The 21,590-nt window shown below is 24.1% G+C and overlaps 2 protein-coding genes across 6 annotated transcripts in view; both read left to right on the forward strand.

Moving 5' to 3' along the window:
* Positions 1–3,549, forward strand: part of LOC127285080 (PH domain leucine-rich repeat-containing protein phosphatase 2) — a 104,966-nt gene extending 101,417 nt beyond the window's left edge. The window contains exons 15-17 of one of the 4 annotated variants that reach the window (XM_051310892.1): positions 364–1,200; positions 1,291–1,754; positions 1,938–3,549. In XM_051310892.1, the coding sequence (XP_051166849.1) occupies positions 364–1,200; positions 1,291–1,754; positions 1,938–2,026 (1,390 nt within the window). In that variant the 3' untranslated portion in view covers positions 2,027–3,549. Of the gene's footprint in view, positions 1–363; positions 1,201–1,290 lie in introns of all 4 variants that reach the window. The other 3 variants (XM_051310893.1, XM_051310891.1, XM_051310890.1) reach the window with 3 other exon arrangements.
* Positions 3,550–8,006: 4,457 nt separating this feature from the next.
* Positions 8,007–21,388, forward strand: LOC127285185 (glycerophosphocholine phosphodiesterase GPCPD1-like). 2 transcript variants are annotated; one of them, XM_051311053.1, is made up of 15 exons: positions 8,007–8,317; positions 10,256–10,364; positions 10,534–10,745; positions 10,846–11,012; positions 11,095–11,273; positions 11,352–11,486; positions 14,719–14,829; positions 16,370–16,523; positions 18,095–18,248; positions 18,337–18,562; positions 18,713–18,790; positions 19,242–19,397; positions 19,472–19,899; positions 20,247–20,397; positions 20,467–21,388. In XM_051311053.1, exons 2-15 carry the CDS (start codon positions 10,326–10,328, stop codon positions 20,632–20,634), a joined length of 2,358 nt encoding a protein of 785 aa, XP_051167010.1. In that variant the 5' UTR covers positions 8,007–8,317; positions 10,256–10,325; the 3' UTR covers positions 20,635–21,388. The 2 variants fall into 2 exon arrangements, with proteins under 2 accessions (XP_051167010.1, XP_051167011.1); XM_051311054.1 differs by lacking the exon at positions 18,713–18,790.
* Positions 21,389–21,590: the final 202 nt, after the last annotated feature.

Below are 21,590 nucleotides of genomic sequence, written 5' to 3' on the forward strand. Positions count from 1 at the left end.
TTCACCCTAATTTTGGAAGCCAAAGTTGAGTCCTTCTCTCTCAGTTGAACGTTAAAGGAGGGGTGGAAACCGTTCTAATACAGAATAGAAAGAGTACGACTACGGTTATTCGCAGCTGTAGAAGAGCGTCTGTCCTCCCCGCAATTTTCTTTTAGCTACATATCAGGCAAACTTTTTTTCCGTATATAAACACCGTGTCTGAATTCGGAGAAAAATCCAATGTTGATATTCAGTAGAAGACTATAGTCTAATTATATAAAAATTGATCTTAGTTTTTATTATCTCAATTCGGAGAAGATCTTACGTGACGTAACAATAAAATAATTCACTTTTTATGAATTCATGTAAATTATTCTATTTCAGACTCTATGTTTCTCAAGTTAGAATGCCAACATTTTGCAATGTTGAAGGACTTTTTGGAATATTTGACGGTGGTTCCAATCAGGAAGCACCAAGTGCACTTCAAGAAATGATTCCAAGACTTCTTTTGGAAGAGAGAACAATTCGAGAAACTTCCAACGAATATCTAAAATATACTCTACTATCAGCTCATCGTGAACTTAAGGAGAAGGGTCAAAAATATGGAATAGACGCAACATTATGTCACATTACAAAATTACCAAACACTCAAGGTTTTCCACGAGTGACAAGAAAATATTCCCTAAAAATCGCGTCATCAGGCGATGCAAAAGCCGTTCTTTGTCGTGCTGCTGGACCATTAACATTGGCAGCATCGAAAAAAATGCCAGTTAAAAATCAATTAGGTAATGCGGCAATGTTTCCATTAATTGTTCCTGATCCAACAACAGAGGAAGTTATTCTCGAGGATGACGATGAATTTGTCATAATTGCCAATAGACGAGTATGGGAAGTACTTAGCGTTCAGGAAGCAGTTAGAGAAGCACGAGCCGAAGCCAGTCCTGTTTTAGCAGCAAAACGACTGCAAGATTTAGCTCAAGCCTATGGAGCTGAGGATAATTTGAGTATTGTTGTAGTGAGACTAACGGGTCCAGGACAAGGTGATTTAGATCAATTGATGCGAGAACTGAGGCAGGCAGTTAACAAAAATAGAAATCAAAATGAATGCTCATGTCCATGTTGCATTCCACCGACACCACACAAACCACCAGCACCATGTTGCTGTCACGTTAATAACGAAGGATACTATCTTAATGGAGTCTTAAAAAATATTGTCAACAGGTAAGCATTTAAATTAAAATTAATTTTTCTAGGATCTAAAAAGACAAAATAACATAAATTTATTTTATTCCCTTTCTTTTCTCTTAACAGATCGACAAAATCGCACAATGGCTCGGGGCGTTTCTTCAAAAATTGTTCAAAAACAACTGAACGTGCTGAAAATGAGAGTCCACCGTTTGGCGACGATCGTAGTTCACCAAGTGGACAATCCGATCAGACAAGTGACAGTACATTTAAATCACGAAGACCATCTGGACGCACATGGGCTGGTAATGCTGCGTCGAGAGCAGCCAACAAGGTTCGACAAAGTACAACAACAACAACACCATCAGCGGTATCACTGCAGGAAAATCGAAAATCACCAATTTGCATTACAACACAAGATGACGATGACATCATACCCGATAGAACGGGAGCCTTAACTGATGAACAATTTCGTTGCTGGGAATATATGCTCGAGCAAAATACACAACTTTTATTTGATAAAGAATTGGATACATTGACGAGATCACCATTAAGAAGAGGTCAGTCTAGATCAACGCCACAACTTGCTGGTAACTTGCCTTTTTTGTCAAAACGATTCGGCAGTGCCAGATCCTTCAATCCAACTGTTTTACCTCGATCATCAATGGTCAGGTTTGGCAGTGGAAGAAGACTATTAAATGGTGGTCCGAATGCTGCCTATTTTGGCAGTTTACAAAGACTGATGCCGTATAATTTGGAGTATGATTTTGCAGTGATTCAAGAAAGAAGCGGTTTGGATTCACTTGAACAAGACGCGTCAAGGATGCAACAATATTGGGGTGTTGCCACCACTGAACTCTAATTTTATTGGTTACCGTAAGTTTCTTCAAAATCGAATTTAACCGAAGATCAATTTTCCCGAATATACTGCTACCGACAAATGATTTCAACTAACGATATGCTTTTTGTCATTTATCTGAATTGAAAATGTACTTATTGAATACTAATGACACCACAGGGCTGAATTTAATATCAAATGCAGTAATGCACTTAGAACGTTGGACTGCTGTAATTCCTAAAAAGCAAACTTCCATTTTGAATTTTTGTAAATATTGCAACTCTTTTCACTTCTTTACTTTGAAACCTCCTAATAGCGGACACCTTTGCTAACGGAAGTTTTTATCTTTCACCGTCGTTGTCCACTATTGGGAGGTTTCACTGTATTATATTTTTAATAATTGTTAATTTGTGAAAGATGAATCAAATAATTTTTGTTTATAGAAGTTTATTATTCTTTATTTTGAAAACATTGTTGTAGATGATTTTACTCTGGGTCCTCTATTCGATTTTAAAGATTTTTTAGACTCCAATTCAGGAACTGAATTTTGATGGGTTGTTGAATAACATTCGTAAACTTTTAATTGCTAAATTATCACTGGTTTATACAAAAAAAAATGTATTTGATTCGAATAATTTGACTATTATCAAATATTTATATTTGTATCAAATAATTTTTATTTGCATCAATAATTTCTGTATTTGAAATAAATACCATTTAAATAATAATTATTTGATACAAATAAATACTTATTTAGTAGAACCAATTATTTGAATCAAATACATTTTTTTTCAGTGTATATGTAATTATTGTCGGAAAGATATAATCGGGAAAATGTTTCTAGGAAATCTGGCCGATATCCTAATTAAACTACCCTACCAGCCAACTGGAAACTGATATTGTAATTATGTATACATACTATTTTTCTATTTTTATATGTATAGCTATTTAATACCCTTTTTCTTGTTTCTAATTTCTTTTCATTTTCTAAATCGAAAACTGATGAAAGACTGATCAAAATGAAGCACAATTTTTTAATTTTACAATTATTTGAAAATCAAAAATTATTGCAAATAATTCGCGCAAAGAAAATCAAAACTTTTTTGAAAACAAATTTTTTTTAAGGAAGAATTGAATTTTTAAATTTTATTAGTTTTTCTCGAAAAAATTCAATGCTTTCTTAAATAATACAATTGTTTTTTTAATCTTTAACATATAGGTTAATTTTAATTATTACTAAATATATTTTCTTTCTAAAAATATATTTTAAAAAGGATCATAATAATTTTTTTTTTTTGAAACATCTTCATTAAACGTTTTTTTCTTCCTAATTGCTCAACAAGGGGAATGTAAATTTTTTACCAAATTCTTCCGAATTCTTATATATAGAAGAATTTAGTGACATCAGTTTAATTAAGTTTTTTTTTTCAAAGATTGTATATAATATATTCGTAACGTATATTATAAAAAACCTTTTTCTTTATATATATATATAGCAGTATTATATATTAAGATAAGAATATAATTTTGTCTAATACAATCATTTTTCGTGCACCCGAAAAAATATATTTTATATTTCTAAAATACACTGTGTTTATTATTTTCATTAAAAATCCGTTTATTATCACTGAAGAAAAAATTTGATTCAAATAATAGGTTACTTGACTATTGTCAAATAAATATTTTTTTTTATCAAATAAATATTTATTTGTATCAAATAATTATTATTTGATTCAATTGAATGGCATTTGTTACAAATACAGAAATTATTGGTCTAAATACAGTTTATTTAATTCAATTATTTGGTTTCAAAAATTATTTGGTTCAAGTAAATATTTATTTGATAATAGTCGAATATTTGAATCAAATAATTTTTTTTCAGTGTATAAATTCTTATTATATATTATGTATAACATCTGTTTATAACATTCAATTATATTTACGGAAGTGAATTTATACCAGGATTGTATGAAATTAACTTCTATATCAAAAAGCAAAATTTATACATGACTTATGCAAGTAGTGTAATTTATCAGGAATAATAAAACTGAGCTAAATGGAATTGTATATAAAAAAATATGGTAAGTATTGGCATTCGCGCCAAATTGAGTATTTAATTATTTGTTATAAAGAAATTAAAGATTAATATTATCAATAATAATTTAATTTATTAGAATATTATTACATATTAAATGATAATAATGAAAATTATATGTTTACAGGCCTCGGATTATACGACTTTTTACGACTTTTTTCAAAAATACGACATTTATCGACTTATTTTAATAAAATGCGACATTTTTTTTTACATTTGAAAAAAATGTAAATAAAATACATTTTTTTAGTATAAAATTTAGATCTTCTTCAAATCTTCTTCAATTCAATTATTTAACAAATTTTGAACTAAAATGATTCTTCACCAAATTAATTATTTTTAATAATTTTAATGAAATACATCACAAATTCAATTATATCAAAATTATTTTTCAATTAAAATTTTTATGAAATTTAACAATTGTTTATAATTTAAAAAAAAATATCACAATAAAATTGAATTATTTTTTAAAAATTTCAATTCAAAGTAAACTAAAATTCAATTATTACCCGAAATTTTAATTCAAAATCAATTAAAAATCCAATAATTATCCAAAATTTTCAATTTAAAATTTAATTATTTACCAAGTTTTCAATTTAAAATGAAATAAAAATCAATTATTTTCTAAAATTTCTATTTAAAATTAATTATCCAAATTTTCAATCAAAAATGAACTTAAATTAAATTATTATCCAACATTTCAATTAAAATTCAATTATTTCCCAAAAATTTTCAATTTAAAATCAAATAATATTTCATTATTTTCCAAAATTTCAATTCAAAATCTTTTAAAATTCAATTATTTTCCAAATTTTCAATTTAAAATAAAAAAAAATTCAATTCAAAATCAATTAAAATTCAATAATTATCCAAAATTTCAATTCAATATTAATTATTATCAAAATTTTCAATTAAAATTCAATTATTTCCCAAAATTTCAATTCAAAATCAAAGAAAATTCAATTATTTTCAAAATTTTCAATCAAAAATCAACTAAAATTGAATTATTATAAAAAATTTCAATTATAATTCAATTATTTTCAAAAATTTGAATTTAAAAGCTTCTAAAATTTAATTATTTCTAAAATTTTTTGAAATTTAACTATTTCAATTATAACTCTAAGGAAATTCAATTATTTTTAACTATTTTTATAATATTCTTTTAAAATTCAACTATCTGAAACCATTTTTTCAATTAAAAATGGTTTTCAAATTATTGTATTTTTGTCTGCAGTTTCTATTAAATTTTTTAGTTAAAAAAAAAAAAATTTTAATTAAAAATCACTTGAAGTTCAATTAATTTCAAAAATCTCAATTGTAAATCTTTGAAAATTTAATTACATTTAAAAAATGTTATCTAAAATTATTTGATAAATTATTTTTAGTTCTGTAAAATTTAATTATTGTCTGAAAATTAACAAAATCTTTTGAAATTCAATTATTTCTAAAAATTTCAACTTTAACCTTTCCAAAAGTATTATTATTTAAAAAAAAAAATTATTTAAAAATCTGTAAAATGTTTTTGTTAAAATAAAAAAAATCGACTTTTTCGACTTTTTTTAGAATATAAATCGACTAAAAAGACTTTTTTGTGCCTTTAAGTGGATCCGAGGCCTGTGAAACCGTTTTTCAATTAAAAATGATTTTCAAATTATTGTCTTTTGTCCGCATTTTCTAATAAATTTTTAGTGAAATCATCTAAAATTTTAATTACAAAACACTTAAAGTTTCAATTAATTTCAAAAATCTCAATTTTAAATCTTTGAAAATTCAATTAAATTTAAAAAATGTTTTCCAAAAATTGATTGATAAATTATTTTTAGTTCTGTAAAATTTAATAATTGTTTGAAAATTAACAATATCTTTTGAAATTTAATTATTTCTAAAAATTTCAACTTTAACCCTTCGAAAAGGATTATTATTAAAAAAAAAATGTTTATTTAAAAATCTGTAAAATATTTTTGTTAAATTAAAAAACAAATCCACTTTTTTTGGAATATAAATCGACTAAACGGACTTTAGTGTCTTTAAGTTGATTCGAGGCCTGTGTTTTTATAATTAATATTTAATAGGTATTCGTTGGCCCCTGGTACCTTAAAAATAAATTTTATTATTATATAATAATTCCCTAATAACACAAGATATCTTGGGATATATTGATAATGTCCCGCAGATATCCTAGGGATGTTCTATGGATATCAAAAGGATCTCTTAAGGATATCAAAAAAATCGGCGGGATTTACAGGATATCTTCTGGATATCTCTATAAACTTTCATAAATGTCCTCCAGATATCCCACAGATATTTTCAGGATATTCTCAGTATATCTTCTGGATGTCAAGAAGATATTCTCAGGATACTGTTTTTAAAGTCATTATGAGACTACGAGTGAGAATATTCTGTGAATTAAATTTTATATAAATAAAATAAAATGCAACTTGTTTTTCGAGAAAGTTTTTTAATTTGAAAAATTATTAACTAATTTTTTTCTCATTCGTGATTCATTCCTTTATTCATATGCTTAATATTGTCAGAAAATAAATTGGCTTTAAACAATATAAATTCTTCCCCGCAAATAACGAATAACTATTAATATTAATTATACATTAAGTGCATGAGTTTATTTAAAAACATTGAAAAATGCGTTTCAAATCTTCATTTAAAATAAATTAGAAGCTCATAAGATTTTTGTTTTTATTATATTATTATTCATTATATTAGCTTAACAATTTTAACCTTTAAAAATATATGTTAAGATATTAAATATCCCGTGAATATCCTAAGAATATCCCATGAACATTCTGAGGATATCCCATGGATATCCTGCGATATAATATCCAATAGATATTTTGTGGTTGTCTTAGGGATATCCTGTGGATATCCTATGGATGTCCTGTTGATGTCCCACAGACCGGCGGTTTGGATATCCTAGGGATATCCTATGGATATCCCAAGATATCCTGGGGACCATTCTAGAATATCGACCATTGATATGGATATTCTATGGATATCCTAGGGATATCCTAGGGATATCCTTTTGTTATGAGGGTTTAATAGTAAATTTTTTTTATTCTATTAAATAATAAAGTATCGCAAGAAAATAAAGTGAAGAAGATTATATATCATGTATCATATATCATTTGATATGAAATTAAGATCGTTTTCAATTGCGATACATAATTTAGTGCTTTTATTATAATTTATTCTCTACATCCTCCATGATAGGAACCCCTTTTAACAACTATTTTCCTGCTTATCATTTATTCAAATTGCATATTAAAAAAATAAATAAAATTCCATTATGCAATTATATTTATTTCTTATATTGGTTTATTTATATGAGATAAGAAAAAAAAAATTATTTTCACAAAGGCGCGGATGTTGATAAAATTCAGATATAATTAAATAAAATCACGCCATGCAAAAAAAGCATAATTTTCACTTATGATATGAATTATTATTAAAAAGTTTATAATTAGAAAAAAAATCCCCAATCTTTTATACAAAAAACAAAAATTTTGATCCAAATAAAAAATTAATATTACTAATATTAGGAAAAAAAAAATTACAATGGTCACGCAATCATTATTGAACGAATATATAACTATTTTATATTCATGCAAAAATTATTTTTCTGTACTGAAATACTCGAATATAGAAATAAATGCGTAAATTATCGAATTATTTCTAAATAAATATTTTTAAAAAAATCGATTCTATTAAATTAATTCAATTAAAAATTTAATCCAAAATCTAGAATTTCAATTTTATATCAGTAAATATACCTATATATATATGGGTAATTTAAGAAAATTATTATCCAAGAATTTTTAAATCACATGGTTGCGTTGAAAATATCGACCGCAGCGCCATTGCTTTCTATATTATATCGCGTGCTCGCGACGTTGCCAATTTGTTTAGTCACTGTTCGATTCTTCGAAACACAACACGCGAAGAATTTTATCATTTAAACATTTTTTTTTCGTTTTTCTATATGTGTTTGAAAGAAACAGCTGGGCTCCATAATAGTAGCCGAAAATTTTTTGCTGTCAATTTATGTTAATATTAAAATTTGATAATGCAAAATTTCGTAAATTTTTTCCTACAAAATCAAATTTTTGTTAAATAACACACAAAATATAACATATATAGTGTAAGGCACAATATTTTCTTGCCTAAAAAAAAAAAAAATTTCTAATAGTGACAGTGTTTTTCATCACGTAAGTTTTAAATATTTTATAGTAAATAGTAATTTTAAATTAAAAATAGTATTTTATAATAATAATAATAATTTAAATTATATTTCGAATATATTGGAAATTAATTTTTTTAATAATTTTTTTTTTATACATAATTTTTCATAAACGAAACAATATTTCAATTTTAATATTAAAAATACTTTGTTGGAAAATTGGAGCAAGATTTATAAAAATTGGATTATTAAAATTGTTTTAAAAAAGAGATTTTTAATTAAATTTAATGAATTTTATTTTATATTTTGTTTTAAAATTATTCAAAAATTATTTAAAAATTATTTTACAATTATTTTATTTATTTATTTACACGGGCAATTTTACCAATATTTTACATAATTTCCTACGAGTTTTTATTTGTAAAAATATTTTTTTGTTATATCACAACTTTCTTTAAATATAAAAATTGATATTAAAAATCGTAAGAATTTTTGATAAAAATTAGAAGACAAATGTTTAAAGCAATATTTTTTGTTATAAATGTAAATTTTTTCTTACCATTTATACAGGTAGCAATTTTTTTTCTCCATATAAACCAAAAAATAATTATAGCACGTGTTAAACTTACTCATATCTACAAATGATAAATAATCTAATCTATATGGAAAATTAAGGCCATTTGTAGATATTTAATAAAACAGTAAATAATACTAATTACTACTATTTTAAATATAATATTAACTTTTTTTTTAAATTTATATTTTTAATTAATAATTAATTTATATTTTTTAATTTTATATCAATTAATAATTAATTTACACTTTTAATGAATAATTAATTTATATCAATTAATAATTTAGTTTATACTTTTAATTAATAATTAATTTATACCTATACTTTTAATTAATAATTAAATTATATTTTAAAATTATTTCATTTTATATTTAATAATTAATTTATACCTATACTTTTAATTAATAATGAATTTATATTTTTAATTAATAAATTTCTAGTTTTAAAATCAATTTTAGTTTAACATTAAATTATTGCGTAGTTTGTAAATTATATTTCTTGGTTCAATGTCGCAATATGCTCTCAACATTACTGAAAATTAATTATTTGAATTGTTTCGACATTGATATTTAATATCTAAAAGAATATTTCACAAAAAAAAGATGAATTTTACGTTTCCAATTTCCAATTTTTAATTATAAATATAGAATGACTAAACTCAATAATAATAATTAAAAAAAATTATTATTCCAGTGCATTATGATTAAGCAATTAGGAAATAATAATAAACATAAGATCTCTCATATAACCAAATTTTCACTATGATTGTTTTGAATTGAAATTATAATTATTTCTATTCAAGTGTCAATAATGAAATTATTCTAAATTTTCCAATTTTCTCATTGAACTTAAAAATTTATTAAATTAATTTAAAATTAACACGAAAAAAAAAATTTCCAACTTCATTTTTTTTTAGATATTTATAATTTTTATTAAAATTGAATAAAAAAAAAATTTTCCTGATTTTTTTTCGAAATAAAGAGATTTTTATTAATAGCTTTATAAATTTTTAAAGCTGTTGTATCATTGCCAAGAAGTGTTGATAGTATAGAACAAAAACTTTTAACATTACAATACAATATTTTCAAATGTCACATGTTCACTGACGTTTTAGTCATGTGACTTTTTTCCTCTTTCTTAAATCAACAATAATATTATTACAAATGCATTTTGAAAATTAAATAATAAATAATAAAAAAAAATTAACCGGAAAATTTTATAAAAAAAAAAAATTACAAAAAATTCATAATAGTAACTTAATTTCTCTTTATATAATTTAATAAATCAATTTTAAATTGATAACAATTGGATAATTTGTAAATTTCGATTTCAAAATATGTATTATTGAAAAAAAAGTTATTTTTCTTAGAAATTTTTTTTTGTGTTTTATAGAACGCAACAACTAAAAAATCCTGATAAAATCATTTTTGAAGTTCAAAAAAAAAAAAAAAAATCAACAACAATGAGAGGTTCGAAAAGAGACTGGATGTTTAGAGTCAAGGTAATTAAGATAAAATTATAATTATCTAAATATTTCTAAATGCAATAATAATTAATTTTCAAATAATTATTAAAATTAAATTAAAAAATTAAAATTAAATTAAAAATCTAGAATTAAAATAATTGAACAAATATTAATTTTAATTTACTTTGCTTTTTTTCAATTAAAGGTGAATGGTTTGGCAAAAAACGAAAATGTTTACGTAGTGGGTAATGTACCCGAATTAGGAACTTGGAATCACATTGAAGCTGTTCAGCTTCAATCAGAAAAAAATAGTAATTCAAATTCGCCAGTTTTATTCGATAATAATGATGGGGGATCAGGAGATGTATTTGATGATCAAAATGCCTCGCGAGAAAATTTAGTTAACGAACCTGATGAGTAAGTATTTTTATTTTTTTTTCTTTATATGATCAAAAAACGAAGGAAGAAGATTTTTCAGATTTATTATAATTTAAAATTTTTTTCTTTTTCTTTATAGAGGACAAATATTTTCACAAAACATTGAATTGCCAACCGATGTTAATGTGGAATTTCGTTATTTTATTGCCGTTGTTTGCCAATTAAATGAAATTAAAAATCCAACACAGACGCTTATTATTCGAAAATGGGAAACACATATGACGCCTAGACTCATTAAAAAAGACAGTTAGTAGATTTAAAAAAAAAAAAAAATTGGAAAAAATTAAATTTTCCATTTGAATTTATAAAATGAATTTCTCAATTTTAGAAGTTAGCAACATAGAAGAAAATTCCTTGCCAGAGCCAGAACAATTTGGCTACAATAATGGATATTTTAAAATTGAAAACGGTTGGCTTACCGAAGAAACTGTAATACAATTTAAAATATTTAATAATCCAATTAAACTTTGGAAAAATCGTTTGCAAAATAGAAAAGTTCACATCAAAGTACGTGAAAATTGGTTACAGTTTTGGAAATAGAAAAAAAAGTAAAATTAAAATTAATCTGTAATTTCTCATTTGTAGATGACACCTGTTAATTTGGTGAGACATAATTCTATCGAGATGCCACAATTGGGTGGTGATTGTGTGGACGACAGTCTTTCCATGGATACACAAGATATTGTGGATCATCCTGCTTTCAGTATTACGGAAATTGCTGTATGATTATTATTACTATTATTATTATTATTATTAATCCTAGAAAGTACAACATAGCTGGCTCATACGTAGAAGTACAATTGGGGTAGAAAACTACCCCAACATTTTTTTGTTTCTAGAATGTTCATAATTAACACAAAAAAAATTAATTACAGTAAATCCTCGTTAGCAAGGACCCGCTTAATACAAATTTTGCTTTATCATGAACAACAGCCGTAGTCTGAATTTTCTCTGGGGTACTTTCGTACCCCAGTTCTGGCCTCGGATCGACTTAAAGGCACAAAAAAAGTCTTTTTAGACGATTTATATTCTAAAAATAGTCGAAAAAGTCGATTTTTTTTATTTTAACAAAAACATTTTACAGATTTTTAAATAATTTTTTTTTTAAATAATAATACTTTTGGAAGGGTTAAAGTTGAAATTTTTAGAAATAATTGAATTTCAAAAGATTTTGTTAATTTTCAGACAATAATTAAATTTTACAGAACTAAAAATAATTTATCAACTAATTTTAGATAATATTTTTTAAATGTAATTAAATTTTCAAAGATTTACAATTGAGATTTTTGAAATTAATTGAACTTCAAGTGATTTTTAATTAAAAATTTTTTTTTCTTTTAACTAAAAAATTTAATAGAAACTGCAGACAAAAATAAAATAATTTGAAAACCATTTTTAATTGAAAAATGGTTTCAGATAGTTGAATTTTCAAAGAATATTATAAAAATAGTTAAAAATAATTGAATTTCCTTAGAGTTATAATTGAATTAGTTAAATTTCAAAAAATTTTAGAAATAATTAAATTTTAGAAGCTTTTAAATTCAAATTTTTGAAAATAATTGAATTATAATTGAAATTTTTTATAATAATTCAATTTTAGTTGATTTTTGATTGAAAATTTTGAAAATAATTGAACTTTCTTTGATTTTGAATTGAAATTTTGGGAAATAATTGAATTTTAATTGAAAATTTTGATAATAATTAATTTTGAATTGAAATTTTGGATAATTATTGAATTTTAATTGATTTTGAATTGAAATTTTGGGTAATAATTGAATTTTATTTGATTTTAAATTGAAAATTTGGAAAATAATTGAATTTTAAAAGATTTTGAATTGAAATTTTGGAAAATAATGAAATATTATTTGATTTTAAATTGAAAATTTTTGGGAAATAATTGAATTGTAATTGAAATGTTGGATAATAATTTAATTTAAGTTCATTTTTGATTGAAAATTTGGATAATTAATTTTGAATAGAAATTTTAGAAAATAATTGAATTTTATTTCATTTTAAATTGAAAACTTGGTAAATAATTAAATTTTAAATTGAAAATTTTGGAGAATTATTGGATTTTTAATTGATTTTGAATTAAAATTTCGGGTAATAATTGAATTTTAGTTAATTTTGAATTGAAAATTTTAATAATAAATAATTTTGAGTTGAAATTTTTAAGAATAATTGAATTTTAGTTCTTTTTTAATTGAAAATTTTGAAAATAATTGAATTTTCTTTAATTTTGAATTGAAATTTTGGGAAATAATTGAATTTTAATTGAAATTTTGTTGGAAAATTTTGATAATAATTAATTTTGAATTGAAATTTTGGATAATTATTGAATTTCAATTGATTTTGAATTGTAATTTTGGGTAATAATTGAATTTTATTTGATTTTAAATTGAAAATTTGGAAAATAATTGAATTTTAAAAGATTTTGAATTGAAATTTTGAAAAATAATTGAATTTCAATTGAAATGTTGGATTTTTTATTGAAAATTTTGATAATAATTAATTTTGAATTTAAATTTTGGTTAATAATTGAATTTTAGCTGATTTTTAATTGAAATGTTTGAAAATAATTCAATTTTATTTGATTTTGAATTAAAATTTTTTTGTAATTTTATTTGATTTTTTTTAAATTATAAATAATTGTTAAATTTTATAAAAATTTTAATTTGAAAAATAATTTGAAATTATTGAATTTGTGATGAATTTCATTAAAATTATTAAAAATAATTAATTTAGTGAAGAATTTTAGTTAAAAATTTGTTAAATAATTGAAATAAATGAGATCTGAAGAAGATCTGCATTTTATACACTACCGTCCGAAATTGTGCGAACTCTGCTTTTTCAACAATTATAAAACTGTTCAAATCTTCAAAAATATTAAAACTAGAATTTTTTCCTCTTTATTTTATTAAAGTTAATAAAATCCTGAAAGAAATGACACCTTGACAAAGAGAATATGTTAATTTTTCAATTAGATATCTAAGAAAAATCCAATTTTCAATGTTTTTACTATTTTTTTTATTTCTCTGGCAAAAATTAATATTTTTAAACGTTCTTAGGCTCATTGAAATCGTATTTTGTTATGCAATTCAAATTATATAAAACAATTCATGTACACATTCTTCTTTAGCGTATGCAAACCGTGAAAGTTGGCTCATAAAATGTCAAAAAATTTAAATTTAATTCTACAATAAAATATAATGTTTAAAAATCAAGTAAATATACCATTCTAAACTTCTATAATTTATGTAAGTAAATTTAAGATTTATACATTTTACTGATCATTTTTTGTCATATAAATATTAATAATAATTTTTTGACATTTTATGAGCCAACTTTCACGGTTTGCATACGCTAGGGAAGAATGTGTACATGAATTGTTTTATATAATTTGAATTGCATAACAAAATACGATTTCAATGAGCCTAAGAACGTTTAAAAATATTAATTTTTGCCAGAGAAATAAAAAAAATAGTAAAAACATTGAAAATTGGGTTTTTCTTAGATATCTAATTGAAAAATTAACATATTCTCTTTGTCAAGATGTCATTTCTTTCAGAATTTTATTAACTTTAATAAAATAAAGAGGAAAAAATTTTAGTTTTAATATTTTTGAAGATTTGAACAGTTTTATAATTGTTGAAAAAGCAGAGTTCGCACAATTTCGGACGGTAGTGTACTAAAAAAAATATATATTTTATTTAAAAAACTTTTTTAAAAATGTAAAAAAAAGTTGAAATAGTCGCATTTTATTAAAATAAGTCAAAAAAAGTCGTATTTTTGAAAAAAAGTCGGAAATAGTCGAAAAAGTCGTATAACCCGAGTCCTGCCAGTTGTACTGTCTTGGTTTTAAATTATTTTAAAAATTATTTTATTATTTTCATTATTTTTTTTTAAAAGAAAAAATAAGCAAACATTAAACTAAAATAAATTCTCAATTTAGGTGATGAATGATGAAGAAGCTCACTTCAAGTATCAAGCACAGTTTGGTCGCGAGTACAATGAAGACGATTTTGTAATATTCAATGTGGCTGTTCGTTATCCCGAGACTATTGTAAGTAAATATATATATCGAATGTCACAGTAATGTAGATACACAGCTCATTGAATTGCCAAATAATTGCTATTTATTGCTTCATTAATTTTTCTTCACAAAAACTGTGTATCGAAATTATTGTGTGGATGAGAAATTTTCATATTTTGCCTTCCTCGCATCCATACTGAATAATCATCAATTCACTATTAAAATATAATCTAGAAATAACAATTATTTAAAAAATTGTTATTAAAAAAAAGTAATAGGATCGTTATTATGGCAGAGCAATAAATAACAAATAAGTGGCGATTCATAATAATAATAATAATAATAAAGAAAAAAAGAAACACTATTTTGCAAAAAGAAATGCGCATTGACCAAATCCTGAGTTTTCAGTAGACGACGACTGTAGGCCGGCCACGTCTTTTCATTGTTTTGTGTAACAATATTACTATTTGTAAAAATTTATTAAACTTGTTCAGCAGTTATTGCCTCCTTGGATAATGAGAATGATGAGGATCATTGGAAGATGACAACAACAACAACGACAAACAACAAGGGTTATACAAATACAAGACTGGTGTGCAATAAAAAAAATAACCACGATGCTAAAACAATGAAATCTGATGTTATCGATGCGCTAAAAAAAAGCATTGTCTACTACTTAACATCTGTGTCACATGACTTCACCTGAGATTTTGATGGTTTTGATTGTGTCGTTCATCCAACAATCCCATCCTTAATATGGCCGAAATTCTCACTGAATCAAAATTTCAATTTTCTTTTTTAACAAAAAAAAATCCCATCAAGGAATCTAGTAAAAAAAGAGAGAATTCTGCGAGATTTCCTGCCGTTCCCTGAAATTTGTTCCCTTTGAAAAAAATTAGCGATATATATCAACACTGTCACATCTCGATTACGTCTCTGTGCGTCGAAAATGGTGAGATTCCCATCAGTCCTTTTTATTTAGTGTTATCACTATTATTTTCTAGCTCTAATCAACTTTCCTGAATCTGCTGTGCACAGCCAAATGCCGAAACTTCTCAATCTGAATTTAATTGGAAATTAATAATGAAAATGATTGGCAGGTGTTGCGGGCAACGCGTTACACCAAGCAGTAGAAAAAAAGAGTATTTTTGGCAATAAAAAAAAAATTGGTCATTGGTTCATTGCTAGAATTTTCTTTTTTTTTAATAAGCGATGTAGGAAATAAATTATTTTTCGTTACAAATTTTGTCAGTAGAAATATTTATTGCTTTTGCCATATTAACGATTTAGACAAAAACGAGATATAGTTTAGTTCCTACTTTTTTTTTTAGCTCAGTATAAAAAAAAATGATCAAAGATCGTGTTATCGATGCGTTATCTGCAATAAAAATATACAGATCACGCTTCTGTGGCACTTGAATTCAATAAATCTTTGATCACTGAGTTTGGTTAATGTTTTTTTTTTTTTTTTGACATAAAAAGTCTTGATGAACTGAATTTTAATTGTTGTGAAAATTTATCACCATTTTTTTTCTAATTTTTTTTGCCTAATTAGTTTTGTTTTTCACAGGCATATTTAGTGGATTACTATGTGTATAGTTCAAGATCTACTCCTGATGAGCCACCAAATCACATTGGCTTCAGCTACATTTTGCCATCAACTTTACAATCTAGCGTTGGAATTATTACTGTACCGATAACTAGTACAAAACACAGACCAATTGGTTAGTATAAATATTCATAAAAAATTTTCTAATTCAATAATTATTTAAATTTCTAAAATTATTGAAGGCACTGTTTCTATGTGACGGACGAAATTTTAGGCTTCTTTCAGGAATTTTTTTTTTTCAAAAAATAACTTTTTGTTATGTTACATCCTAAGATGCACAAAGCAAAGAAATTAAATTAATTGTTTTTAAGTCAGGAACGCATTGTCCTCTAACTTGGGAATAGTTTTGAATTTGAATCTTCTTTTGGAAAAATAAGGAAATTGGAATTATATGGATTAAATTTTGTCGATACAACTAAAATTGAATCGGCAAAATTTGGAAAAGGTCCTATCAAAAATGTGATGTTGATAGTATGGGTCCAACTTAAATTGTACCAATACCATCAGGGAAAAGAAAATAGAAATAGAAAAGAAAAAAATAAATTTTATTATTATTTCACTTACTTTTTATTGATGGTTGTTTTTTTTTATAGTATGATGTTGAATATTAGTTTTTCCTTTCCTTGAATATATTCTTTTTTTTTATATTAATAATAATTTTTATTAATGAAATTCCTTAAAATTGAGGGTTTGATAATATTGGATACTTGAAGAATATTTTTTTTTACACTTGAATTTTATGTACTTGAAAATAAAAAAAAGGTTTGAACTGAATTGAAGAAATTTTTTTACTGACTTCTAATGGGACTTCCCTTGGTTTTTAAAGGGAATGATTCCCACTCCACTTTTTAGATAAAGATAATGTTTATCAGACCCATTTTTGGGGACTTGAATTTATAAAAAGAATATATTCTAGAAAAGGAAAAGATTTTAATTTTAACAATTTTTATAACAATATTTTAATTATAATTTATTCAAAACAATTTTTTTATTTAATAAAACTAATTATTATAAATAAAGGTAAAAATAAAATTTTTTATTTCGCATTTCCAATTTAACATTATTGAATACCTATTTATTAATTGATAACTAATAAATTAATATTTATCAATTAACAATTAACTAATTTTACATATAATAAAGAAAAATAATAAAAAAAATACAAAGGTATCATTCAACATTCGTACATTGCCCTCTTGCACACGCTACGGACCCTCTTAGATATTTTATCTAATAGTACAAGGGTTGGGAGTTTGAAACCTTTGAGAATGTGACTAATCAAAAGTAGGCAACTACTGTTGATTTTTAGGCTTAAGATATGTATACATATGTAAAATTTGAGAAAAACATCTTATTAACTTTATTTAATTTTCTCATAACTATGTATTACAAGTCTTTATCGAGAAAATGATAAAAACTAGATACAAGAAGAAAAATAAAATGCCTTTCTCATATTTCACATAAAAAAGTAAATAAGTAAAAGAAATAAAAAAAATTAAAATAATTAAAATATTGTAGGATATAACAGTTAAATTGGCGAGCTTTTGAAATTACTAGTCGATTTTTCGAACAAAAAATCGGTACTTTTTCGTCCCTAATAACAAAAAATAATCAATTTTATGAAACCACATAGGAATAGGGCTTCAGAAAAAACATTAAAAAAAGAACCTTTTTCTTTTTTTTTAGGACAACTAACTGTGGAATATGTAAGAATAAGGCCAATTGCAGATCAAACTTGGGACATGAGTATTTCCTATGCTAAACATTGGGAAGAAAGATGGTCTGGTTTAGATGTTGGTCACAGGGGTTTAGGAACATCATTTAAATTTGAAATGAAGAAGTAATAATTAGTTGAAATTAAAATTCTTAGCAATTAATTGAAAAATTTAAATAAAATTTTTATGAAAAAAATAATTTTTTAACTATAGTTGCGCAAACGTACGTGAAAATACAATTGCATCTTTAAAAACTGCTGCCTATCATGGTGCCGATATGGTGGAATTTGATGTACAATTATCTAAGGATTTTATTCCTGTTATCTATCATGATTTTCATGTATCAATTTCATTAAAACGAAAAAAACAAATAGAGGCAATGGATATGTTGGAAATACCCGTCAAGGATCTCACATTGGAACAATTACATCTTCTTAAAGTAAATATATATAAAAATTTAATCGAAAATTAAAATATGAATTACAAAATTACGAAAGCATCTAATTTTAATAGTTTCGTAATTTGTTTCAAGTAAAAAATTTATTTATTATTATTTTTTTTTAATTGAATAAATGTGGTAATTTTAAAGGATTTTTGTTATCCTGGTGATTCATTGGGTAAAGTGCTACATTACATAGATAAAGATGAACAGAATAATAATCAAATGGTGAGCCGTATCGCTTTTGCAAATTTTTTTTTTCCAATCCAACTTATTGTTAATAATTTAATTTCTTGCATGATCTTTTTCTTTTAATATTGTTTATTTAAAAAAAGTTTTGTTTTACCCAATTCCTTTATAAATTAAAATTATTCAAAAATAAGACGAAATAAAAGTAATGTTGAACACCAAAAAAAAATATTAATTTGCATATAATAACTTTTCATTGTTCTTTTAACTCTATAAAGTTTTTGATGGAAAAAATATTTGCAAATATTTTTAAGAATTCAGATTAATTTTAAAATTTTAGCAAACAAATAATAATTAAATAAATATAAATAAATGATTTTTACCTTCGTCTTTTATGGAGTTAATAAACGGTTTTTGTTTTCGTTTTCTTTTGTGGATTTCAAAGGTATATTTTTTAAACATCGGAGAAAAATAAGAATTTTTATTTTAGGTTTATCACTTGGCGGAAGCTCGAGAAAAAACTGCTAAATTTTTCGATGAAGATCTTGAAGATCATCAACCATTTCCAACGCTTAAATCTGTACTTCAAGTACTTGAACAACACGTTGGTTGTAATATTGAAATAAAATGGACAATGCAATTGAAGGTACTAATAAAATAATAGAAGAAAATAAAAATAAAATAATAATATTAACATTAATAAAAAAAACTATTTTTCAGGATGGTACTTTTGAATTGAATCATCCATTTGATTTGAATGAATATTTGGATATAATTCTTAAAGTAGTCCTTGAATATGGTTGCGATAGAAAAATTGTCTTTTCAGCATTTAATCCTGATATTTGTGCAATGATAAGACTCAAACAAAATAAATATCCCGTTGTTTTTTTAACGCAAGGTGTAACTGCTAAATATCCAATGTATCATGATACAAGATGTCAATCAATACCAATGGCTATGAGACATGCATTAGCAGCTGATATATTAGGAATTAATGTACATACAGAAGATATTTTACGCGATCCTACTCAAGTAAAATTAGTTAGAGACGCTGGTCTTATTATTTTCTGTTGGGGTGAGGATAACAATGATAAAGTCACTATTCAACATTTGAAAACACTTGGTCTACACGGCGTCATTTACGATAAGTATGTTTTTTTTTAATTTTTTCAATTAATTATTTTTAAGGGGGAGTACACCAATTATAACGCGAAAAAAATGTGGCTATTTTTTCAGGATTTTATTGTACATTTATCGAAGTGTAAAAAAATAATTATTATTTAATTTCAATGGTGTTTTGCGGCGCTGCAGCCGATTTCCGTAAACTCGTTCTTGGCGGGAAGACACTGCTAAAAACCTACAGTTTAAGAAAATGAAAAAAAATCGATTTTTCGAAAGTTACAATTGGTGTACCCTCCTTAATTCACTGACAATTAATTACAAAAGAAAATCTTTTTCTACCTTGTCAATTTTGAATTTAAAATATTTTTTACAGAATTGACGAATATAATGCGAAGGAAGTGAAAGAAAGTATATTTTTAGTTGACGCTAGAGAAAGTCAAAAAGCATTAATTGCTTTAGCAAGTTGTACCCAAACTTGCGGACCACCACAATCTACAATGCCCGGATCAATTAATTCTGAAAATGTAATTTTTTCTATTTTCCCTTTACATTTTTTTTTTTAATCATCATTCATTAATTTTTTCTCATTACAGAAACAAGAGCAAGACAAGGAGATTGGAGATTTGGCAAAAAATTTAAGCGTTTGTGCAAAAACTTTTGGTCAAACGATAAAAACGAAAAGTACAGAAATTGTCGGCAAACAAACAAGTGGTATTGGTGAAATTTATACAGATGATGATACAGCTAAAGATTGTCTTTGATGTTTAACGTTTCAAAATTTGTTATTTTAGTACAAGGTATTTTTTTCTTTTTTTTTAATTAAAAAATAAGTTGAGGATTCAATGGAGACAAAATGAATCAATAACTAGTTTTACAATATTTTTTTTTCCGAAATAATTAAATTATCATAAATGATTAAAAGTGCGATTAAATTTTGAAAATTGTTTTGTACAAACTTTTGTTTTAATAAGAAAAAAACAATTTATATTTTCCATTTAAAAAAACACAAGTTGTAAATATTTTGTTTTCATTGATAAAGAAACTTTTTAGCAAATAATTATTAGATTGAAATTACGGTGAAGGATTCTATATTTTTAAGATAATTAATATTCTGATTTAAAATTTTTAAAAATAATTTTTAAATCAAAAGTAGAAAGTCTAGTTTTTTGTTATAATTTACAATACAATAAATTATAAATTAAAACAATTACAACTTTGTCTTCTAAAAAAATAAACTACTTTTGATAATAAGAATTAAAAAAAACTTAAATTTCGTTTAAATGCATTTTAAGACACTTTTTTTTAATATCTCAATTGTAATTATTGTTAACACAAAAAAATTTTTTAATCTGTCCAATGTAAAATAACTGCAACTAATCATATGCTTTAATCTCTTTAGAATAAATTTTACTAAAGAGTATAAAATTGTTAGTTCATTGAAAAAAAGACGATTGTATCAATCGTTTAAAAGTAAGGTGATTTCTTGTATGTATTTTAGCACCGACAAAATTTTTTTATAAAATTACTATGAAGCATTTCACAAAATATGCAAAATTTCTGAGGTTATTAAAAATATAATTAAGTTCAACTGAAAAAGTAATTTTGCTTTTTAAAATTTCATTACGTTAGATTTATTGAATTATTTACTGATAACATTTATTATTGTACTAGATTCATTTATGCTCATTATAAAAATCTATGAATTTAATTATAAAAA

Source organism: Leptopilina boulardi, unplaced genomic scaffold, assembly GCF_019393585.1.
Source record: "Leptopilina boulardi isolate dan_hultmark-lab unplaced genomic scaffold, ZJU_Lbou_2.1 LbouV2_330, whole genome shotgun sequence".
In the NCBI taxonomy this organism is placed as follows: Eukaryota; Metazoa; Arthropoda; class Insecta; order Hymenoptera; family Figitidae; genus Leptopilina; species Leptopilina boulardi.

Bases quoted from the DNA above. Each gene is read 5' to 3' on its own strand.
- LOC127285185 (XM_051311053.1), top strand. From the start codon at position 10,326: ATGAGAGGTTCGAAAAGAGACTGGATGTTTAGAGTCAAG. The intron at 11,013-11,094 runs GTTAGTAGATTT...TCTCAATTTTAG, and splicing joins TAGACTCATTAAAAAAGACA to AAGTTAGCAACATAGAAGAA. The intron at 18,563-18,712 runs GTAAATATATAT...GTAATTTTAAAG, and splicing joins AACAATTACATCTTCTTAAA to GATTTTTGTTATCCTGGTGA.